The sequence below is a fragment of the Hydractinia symbiolongicarpus genome, chromosome 6 (assembly GCF_029227915.1).
Source record: "Hydractinia symbiolongicarpus strain clone_291-10 chromosome 6, HSymV2.1, whole genome shotgun sequence".
Classification (NCBI taxonomy): Eukaryota; Metazoa; Cnidaria; class Hydrozoa; order Anthoathecata; family Hydractiniidae; genus Hydractinia; species Hydractinia symbiolongicarpus.
Window position 1 is genome coordinate 21,072,751 of NC_079880.1, and position 9,332 is coordinate 21,082,082.

At 30.8% G+C, this 9,332-nt stretch overlaps 1 protein-coding gene across 2 annotated transcripts; it reads left to right on the top strand.

Annotated features, from left to right (window-relative positions):
- The first annotated feature begins 2 nt into the window (after positions 1-2).
- Positions 3-8,900, top strand: LOC130647508 (copper chaperone for superoxide dismutase-like). 2 transcript variants are annotated; one of them, XM_057453384.1, is made up of 9 exons: positions 3-150; positions 3,165-3,237; positions 4,140-4,268; positions 4,710-4,786; positions 5,279-5,388; positions 6,103-6,163; positions 7,355-7,432; positions 8,322-8,422; positions 8,612-8,900. In XM_057453384.1, the coding sequence occupies exons 1-9, from the start codon at positions 55-57 to the stop codon at positions 8,742-8,744; spliced, it is 858 nt and encodes a 285-aa protein (XP_057309367.1). In that variant the 5' UTR covers positions 3-54; the 3' UTR covers positions 8,745-8,900. The 2 variants fall into 2 exon arrangements, with proteins under 2 accessions (XP_057309367.1, XP_057309368.1); XM_057453385.1 differs by having other exon boundaries at positions 8,337-8,422.
- The last annotated feature ends 432 nt before the right edge of the window (positions 8,901-9,332 follow it).

Here is a 9,332-nt window from a genome sequence, read left to right on the forward strand (position 1 = left end):
AAGCCTGTTTCAGTGTGTCAATATGCTGTATAACAAAAACATCAAGACTTAAAGATGGGGCAAATTCAAGATCGAATGTTTAGCCATTGGAGAGCAGACTGCAAGGGAAGCCTTACAACACTTACAATGGATCATAGCACCATGTCGCAGGTAAATAGACCTATGCTTTGTTTAATCATAAGCAACCTATAGCCTCAAAGTATTGAGTAATATACCCGGTCTATTATTTCGAAGATAATCCATGACTGATAGGGAGTCCTAGATTATTTATTGCTCATTTTAGGCTACACAGGCCCAATTAGGGTCCGTGCTGTACCAATCAACTTCCTGCAACATCCAATGGTCCACATAGTGTGCCATCTCCCCAATTTACATCACCTGGCTTCTTGGGTTAACTTGAGACTGTGGTTACATTTACTTGCCTATATTAATTTGTATTGTCAGGGGGAAATGTGTTCGCACATAGGGAAGTGGGATACTACACAGAGCATAGCTAGCTATTAGCTGGTTATCTCATATGGATATTGTATCCCAATTAGGCTTCACCTCATTAGGTTAGAAGACTTCAAAAGTTTCTTTTGGACCCTGTTTTACAGAAAACAGTTCTTTTCTGCTTTTTTGCACTTAACATTTCCCTGAGTGTGGTCAGAAACTTTTTCTTTATATACAACTAAATTTAAAAATCTGGTCCACAATTTTACACCCATGGTCTTTATAATTTTTCACTTTTCGCAAGAAGTATACCTTGCTAACACATGCTTAATTTACCAACAGCTTTATATTGTAACAGGTTTGTATGATTGAAGTAGTATCACAAATCAATTTAGATGAGTAGCAGAGTAGGTAATTTTATTTTCTTCAATAAACAGCAAAATACATGGCTACCCAGAGTCCTCAAAGACACAAAAGCAGTCGAAAAAGAATTAAAAACACAGCTAGCTAGTTACCTGATTTTTTCAGCTTTGATTTTGAACTCTCGGTTTACTCCACGTGGGTGTTTTGGCAGAGAAAATTTGTGCGTACTATCCTGGCTTTTCTACTCTTTCCAAGGAAATGAATTATTAAAAAAGTTAGTAGGGTGAGTATGTCCAGAATTTTGCATGTGACTGGGCAAAACATTTTAACCAACTTCATTTTTTAGGGTATTTGCAGGCAGTCATAATAGATTAGGAAATAGCTTGTGCATAACAGGACAAGGTGATTTCGAAAACTATGGTTCTCCCAGTTAATAAGCAGTCATAAAAAATGTTGAATTAAGGTCATGCTGGCTTTTTCTATAACTCTCCAGGACTACTATCATAGCTTTTTTAAAAAATCCTGTGTGTGAATTAAGTTTATTTTACATCATAAAGCATGTTTTTATGGTGTTGGAAAGCCACCCATCTTGAAAAAGACTAATATCTAAATGCTATGGTGAATTTGTTTTGAAATTTCATTGTTTGCCTCAGGCATTGAAGGTGTTCTCAGTGTTCTCAAATTTTTGTCAGCAAATAGAATCACAGTGCCATCTGCATATTAGACAATCTCACTTCTTTCAATACTATCTATAATAAACATGAAAGGACCTAAGATGGATCTTTGTAATACACCAGATGTAATAACAGAAAAAAATTGTAAGCTTCTAAACAAAAGTCAATAAGCTATTACAAGTTTAGGACTGTTCTACACCATGCAGAGCTTTAAAAATTAGTTACACACTTATAAGCATGCAACTAGCTTGCATGAAGAAAGAAGGACAATCATCTTTTTTCAAACACTTTTTTAATACACAAAAACATGTTTTAATGGAATGCATATATATCTATAAACAGAATGGGCTGTCAAAATATGTGCCAGTGCATTCTTGGTTGAAAAAGTCTGTCAGGCCCAACTTTGGACAAATGTAAGTTAAACATTAACCTCAAACACCTTATCTTCCCTGGCATCTATCTTGTGTCCTTATCAACAAAAGCTAACTATTTGAAGTTAAAAAAATGTCTGATGATGTAAAACTGCTATTAGTAAATAACAATAATTTTGATTTTATTTCAAATGTAATGTTACATTATGTGAAGTAAAAAGTTCAACTAGAGGGTTTTTTCAACTAGAGGGTTTGTTAAGACTAAAATATTAAATAAAACATTAAGTCATCATTAGCTTTAATCTCATGGAAGGTGAAAACATTTATTATTTTTTTAATTTTTTTGACACTGCCTCTGTTATTGTTACTTTTGATTTAACTAGAAAAAATGTTTGAATGGTATTTTAAAACATTTTGGGATTGAGATGTCAATTAGCAAGTGCTGGCAGTGGGATGTTTTTGATCTTTTACTTTGTTGGTGTAGTTGTTCTGTTGTTTTTTGTATCCACGCCACCAGAATTTATGGATAGACTTCCTCACTTTATGCAGCAGTGGGTCTATTTTACTTATCTCTTGCTTGACAGATTCATCAAGCCAATTTTACAGCTCTCCCATGATACGCGTCTTAGTTAGCGATTGAGAAACAGCGAAAAGTGCTTACAATTTAATAAAGAAATGAAAAAAATGTTTTAACAATGATATCTAATGCAAAATTCTTCTAATATATACATTATTAAGTATCTAGATTTTGTTTCTGGAAGAATCCAAATTAAGCAAATATAATTTTACCATAATGATAACATTTTCCTGTTATACAAACTTACCTCCTGCGAAAAAACAAGTATGAAATCTTTTTATTTTTTTAAAAGTCTTTATTAGATGTAAGTCTTGAAAGTTTAGCTAATTATGCGAATTATGACATTACTCTGAACTAATTTCTGGTATGAATAATTAGGGTGACAAGTGTTAATGTTCATGTAAATATGTTGCATACATCAAACTGGATAGGTGAAAACATATTTACATCGCCAAATACCTTGATAATCCTTGAAACAGCACCTCATTTTTTCTTATCCATCATGAATTTATTAGCATAAGTGTCAAAAATCTTGAGATAAAAATCTTGATATTTTTCAAAATAATAAAAGATTTGTATACAAATTTTTAAGCTCTTTCATATGAAATCAACTTGTTTTTTTCGCAGGAGGTAAGCTATACACCATCTTGGTATATTCCTTGACTTTTCTATGTTTATTCATTTGATGCATGTTTTTTTCCAAATTATTTATGATATAATTTAACACTGTAATATTCTTACATGTAGATGGAGTTTGCAGTTAATATGACGTGTGGTTCTTGTAAGGAAAAAGTAAAGGAGTCATTGCAGAATATACAAGGTAAGAATTGGTAAATTCATTCAAACATTAGACGTTCAAATATCACAGATATTAAACAGGAATAGATTCTTCCCAGTCATTATTTGATGCTAGTTGTATTGTAAACCAAGTGGTAAACCATTTGCAGATGTTTAAGTTTAAACAGAGGTTTCAACACTCAATTATCTTAAAAGTAAAAAAAATCTTAATTCTCTTTAAACAGTTAAAAGTTTAAATGTTTTTTATTTCATTTTATTATATCGTTTTTTATAAAAATTATTTATGATACACAGTTGTGGCACATAGTTTATATCATTTAAACAATTTATATGCATGTATATTAATGGAAAAATGAAAAAACAATATCCAATTACATCTCTAAATCTGTTTTACACATGTTTGTTGATAAAAACTTGTTGTTTAGCATCCATGAAAATACAGAAAGGAAAATCTAATTTTTTAATAAATGAATTTTTAAAAATATTCTTTTCCCCATCTTTGACATTAAAATATCCAACCTGCAATTGTTGTTGTCTAATTATATGTCAGACAGAGCTTAATGTGGTGACAATAATAATGGTATCATATTTAAAAGGTTTTTTGATGAGGTTGCCTACCTATTGCTCTATAGAAATGCGTCAGTGCTTGAAGAACTGATCTGTCGCAGTAACTGGTAAACACCATGACACTGTTGCACTGATGTTGTTTCCAATCCAACTAAGTGCATTCTTATATTATGTTTGACTTAAAATGCTGCTCTGACCTTACTTAAAATGAAAAAAACAACTAACCTATTTCAAAATTTGAAATGAATATACTTAATTTTAATTATATTTTTTTCTTTTGTTGCAGAAATATGCTGTAGTGTAGGCTGTGTATACTGTATCATCATTGTCTTTATGTTTTATTCAAAACATTTACAGGTATTGAGTCACTTAGCATAGATGTGGACAAACAATCTGTGATAATCAAGACAACACAGCCATCCACTGTCATACAGGAAGCAATCGAGAGAACTGGCATGTTGGCTGTGTTACGAGGACAAGGTCAAGGTAAATATGTAGTCATCTGTACATGCATATGCAAGTTTTTTCGGACATATACTGTTTTTTCTTGTTTGAGTTATGACGGTGAATAAAAAAAATAAAAATATTCAATTTTTTAGTGTAAAATGTCCAAAAAATAAAAATAAAGTAATAAATAATAATCAAGTAATATTTAATTTATTTTTTGTTAAAATCTCAATGTGAAATAAGTGAAATAAGTTTGGAAGTGAAAGAAGATGGGTCTGTTTTTAAAATTATCCAGACAATTGCATATGAAGCTTAGGATTCCGCTTCACAGCTCTTTTTCTTATCATATGATTTATATAATGTTGTGTGTAAGTCGGAAAACGTTAACAAACCTCATTTGGATTTGCGGGTTTCTGCAAAGGTAAACAAAGCTACATGAAAAAACGAAATTTAAATGAAAACTTTGAATGTTTTTCTCAGGTAGTACTCACCTTGGAGCAGCTATTTCTATATTGAAGCAAAATGAGAGAATATTTGGACTTGTCAGGTTTGTACAGGTATTTCAATGTTTGTTTTTCAAAGAACTGTAACATTGAAAAAGGGAGTTGCTACTTTTAAAGAAGAAATTTTTATGGAAGAAAATTTTACAATTTCTGTTTTTATGCCCAAAATCGTGAAAATTAGGCTTCATTAAGAATTTTTAAATAGGCTTAATTGTGAAAGTTTATTTCTGGAAAATTTACTGAAATAGACTATAAAGTTTGTTGTCAGGTTTTTTGTTTCTCTTTTATATTTTTTTTGTAAGATATTTTCTTTGTATCCCAATTATCTTTGCTGCTAAAAGTCTTGAGGAAAAATTGTTAACTTAAATTTCCCATTTCGCTAAAGTAAATCTCGTGGAATGTCATTGGAGTGATCATTTGATAAAATTATTTTCCTTGAGTTCTGGATATTTTTGACTTGCGAAAGTAATAACAAATTTTTAGAAAGGCTTTACAAAAACAAATTTTAAGGAAAAGATATGAAATTTTATTAACTTTTTTGTTCAGATAGACAATAATACGTGTGTTATTGACGGTTCTTTCAACGGATTGATACCAAACAGTAAACATGCGTTACATGTTCATGAATTGGGAGATTTATCTGAAGGCTGTGAGAGGTATAAGTTTCTTCTGTGGTATTTAAATAAAGTTAGAATTGAGTTTTTTGTGTGATTCAATAACTTTGTGTGCTTGTAAATTAAGGGAATTAATTTTTGCGAGAGCTAATTTTTGCGAGAACTGATTTTTACGAGAAAACTTATTTTTGTGAAGTAGGTAAGAATTAAGTTTTGTGAAAATAGAATTTGATGACATTTCGTTTTTCAATTTACACCGTTTTTCAAGAGCTTTTTTATATAAGAATTATAAAACGAAAACTGATAAAGTTGAAATTCAATTCATATTTGCTCAGGGTAGATACAAAACCTGTAGAATTATCAAAAAAAACGTTTTTTACAATATTTAACAGTCCACGTAAAGTGACTTCAAAATATTGTTTTCTGCTTTACTAGGTAAAACTAATGATAAAAAATATTAAATAACATTTTATTAAGAATTTTCGTTGATACTATCCTCTGTTTTTATCTTGGTTAGATATAACGAATCTAGGACTTGCCAAAATATTATCTATTTGGGGGAAAAATATCAGAAAACAAGTCGGGAACTTTTATGCAGGAATGTTGCACGAGCTCTTATGTAAATATAAATTTTAGGGAAATATAATATAGTTTCTTTTAAAACAGTGGGAAATATGTGGGGTTATGTAGCTTTTTGGACACAAGGGTTTATGGTGAAGATGTTATATGAATCAACTTGAGATTTGTTTTGTTTAGCACAGGTGATGATTACAACCCCACAAACACTTCACATGGTGATAGAATGGACAACAACAGAGTAAGTTAGTACATGGTTATTTCCCTTGACAAATATACATACAGAATTTTCACGGAAAAAAAAATATTCGCGATTTTAGGATTTTTACCCAAAATTGTAAAAATTAGGCTCCATGAAGAGTTTTTAAAAGGGTAAATCGTAAAAGTTTATTCTCGGACGATATACTAAAAAACTATCTGTGACAGTAAATTGTCGTGAATTGTCAGGAATCGTTAGCTAAATCTTTGAATCTATCTACATCATGGATTTTTTGTAACTATTTCTGGACTTAACTAGTGTAGAGGTAGTATTCATCACCCACCATAACATTTCACAAAAGTAAATTCTTAATATTATTTTAATATAAAGAATTTACAGTGTTCAATAATGTAAATTCATGAAATGAATATTCATATATAAAATATTCATATAATGAATAATTGGAGAGGATGCATTCATTACTTTCTAATATAATAACTACATGTCCCTATTTTACTTGAACTATTATTAGTATTGTTCAGATCCATTTATGCTATCTCAAAGTTCTTTTTGAAAGGGTAGACACATCCCATATTTGCCTGCAATATGACGTCATAATTTATGCAGTTAACATCTTTTCAGTTCAGGCAAAAATTATTTTTGACTTTGGAACACAAAGAGTTACAAACGGTTCTGGTCATGTGCGAGCGATGGATGATTTACGAGGCCATTTTTAAAACTTGGATTCGTCGCTTTCGTTTTATTTTTTTTATTTTTATTTATTATTATTATTATTTATAATCGACATGTATTTCAAGCATCCATAAATTACAATGGGTTTTATACTGAAATGCGTAAATACTAAATGTATGTGCAAAAACGTAAATATAAATTCAATCAGAAATAAAATGAACATGAGCAAAAAGAGCATAGACGAAGCAGTCAAATTATCATACAAAAGTATTGAGTTTTGAAAATGTATTACACGGCATTGGGATAAATGAATTTTTAGATGTAAATGGGATGTGTATATAATTTTTTGCTTCACCTTAAGGACTGATGTCTACAAAGTAGCATTTGTTTTATCAAATGCCACGATTATACATCTCTTTTTTTCTACTTGATCATGTGTTTTTAAACATGTTTTACCTTGACAAAATCTCACAAGATATTGTTATATTTGCTGGCGAACACAAAACAGAGTGTGCTTTGAATTCGTTTTCTTACTTTTAGCATACTGGAGATTTGGGTAATATCAATGTCGATGCGAATGGAAGTTCTGTGTTTAGATATGAAGACAATATCATCAAAGTAAAATTCTTATTTGAGTTTTTATGTTTTTTGTAATTATAACTACATATTTCGTACGGTCTTTTTTTTTAAAGTCTCAAATCTGTAACTTCATTGAGAGTCTTGAAAATTTAACTCCCTCTTTGTAACAAGTTGATTTCGTTTCATTTCAAGCTCTTTTATACAAAGTCAAAAGTACTGTGAAAAGCACTATTCTTCATTATAAACATTTCAGTGCCCCCCCCCTTCCCACCCTCTCTTCCTATCCCCAACAAGCAATGTTGGTACTCCATAGACCTCACAGAGACATAAAGGTGATTTCAACATTGCTTGCTTGGGTAATTGAGGGCAGTCTCACAATTTTTGTGAGGGATTGGAGTTACATAAACTGGAGGAAGAAAATGAATTCGAGTTAAATAGTTTGCTGCATAGAATATGCTAATCATTTCTTCCTGAAGGCAATTAAAATCTAACTTTTCTTCTTAATAAAAAGCACAACTTTGTTCTAAATTTAAACTAGTTGTTCCAAACTTTTTTATAAAGCCCAACCCCTTATTTTATACCTCAAAAACGCTTATCGGTGAAAAATCTTATCATTATACTTCAAAATCTTTTTAACATTTTATGAGTTAGGTGTTGGAAGTAAGTATAATCTTAGCCTAGAGTTTCTTAAAATGTGCTATAAAGAAATATCCGAGTGTTTATTAAATCTCCTTCTCTGATATCCGATATCGTATGTGTTGGTTTCTTGCCTAAACAGAGATGCAAACTATATTAGTTGATTTCCATATTAATATGCAATTATATAATAACAAAACAAAGAATGATTCTGCGGTATTTTACAGGGATTGTTGAGGAATCCCCGCTGCTGACATCAACATGCCGAGCCCCTTATTCTCACGTTACATAGCTTGTTATCTTTAAGGTTTGGGATATCATTGGTAGATCTATGGTTATTCATGAAGGAGAAGACGATTTATCAAGTGAAAATCATGGAAATGCTGGAAAAGGGTATGAACATACTTGAAAGTAATGTAGCCTTGATTGTGCCTTCCGTGTGTTTAAGTCTGGAAATATGAAAAAATTTAAATAAAACCTAAAAAAAACCTGTTTTAAAATATTTTGGTGCCCTAAAAATGCGTGAAATACCGTGGAAATCATTAGGCTGTCTTTTTAGTAATATTCTGAACATTTTTTTAGAATGGCGTGCGGTATTATAGCTCGGTCCGCTGGTATGTTTGAAAACACAAAGAAAGTTTGCGCGTGCACGGGCAAGACGCTATGGGAAGAACGAGAAGAAGCAAGAACAATGTACGTTGATCCCACCTCCTGAAAGCTAACATAAAAGAGTTTTTTCCATTGTTTATAAGTTTGTTATTTTTAATGCATATTATATTTATTATACAGTTTACGTAAATGCTTGCAATTTCTAGTGATGTTATTTCTGTTGTACAATTTAGTTTAAACAATATACTAGAAATTTTTAAAATCGACATTTTTAATATTCAAGTTTTTATTTTAAGGCACCAACGAAACGCTCTCTGTAGAGTAAACAAATTATTTGTCCTTTAAGTTAACTGCAATGCAATAGTTTCACGAGTGCATATTAAAAAAAAATTAGAAATTTGTTTACTCGTTACCTGTAATGTGTGTAGAGATTAGCTTAAAATGAGTGCACTGTATTGGCTTCATTAATTTAGATATTGAAGTCGTGGCGTTCAATTTATAAACATTTGAGATAAACATTTGAGACATTTATTTAAAGAAAAATGAAGACATCCACTATTCCTGTCACAGACACGCGCACACAGTTTCCATATTATTATAAGCGACTAGTCGGTAAACCCATGGAAACATTAAGCAGAATAAAAATTAAACAGTCAGGAAAAGAATGCTTTTCAAGAACTATGTTAAGCAATTA

Bases quoted from the DNA above. Each gene is read 5' to 3' on its own strand.
- LOC130647508 (XM_057453384.1), top strand. From the start codon at position 55: ATGGGGCAAATTCAAGATCGAATGTTTAGCCATTGGAGAGCAGACTGC. The intron at 151-3,164 runs GTAAATAGACCT...TCTTACATGTAG, and splicing joins ATCATAGCACCATGTCGCAG to ATGGAGTTTGCAGTTAATAT. The intron at 8,423-8,611 runs GTATGAACATAC...ACATTTTTTTAG, and splicing joins CATGGAAATGCTGGAAAAGG to AATGGCGTGCGGTATTATAG.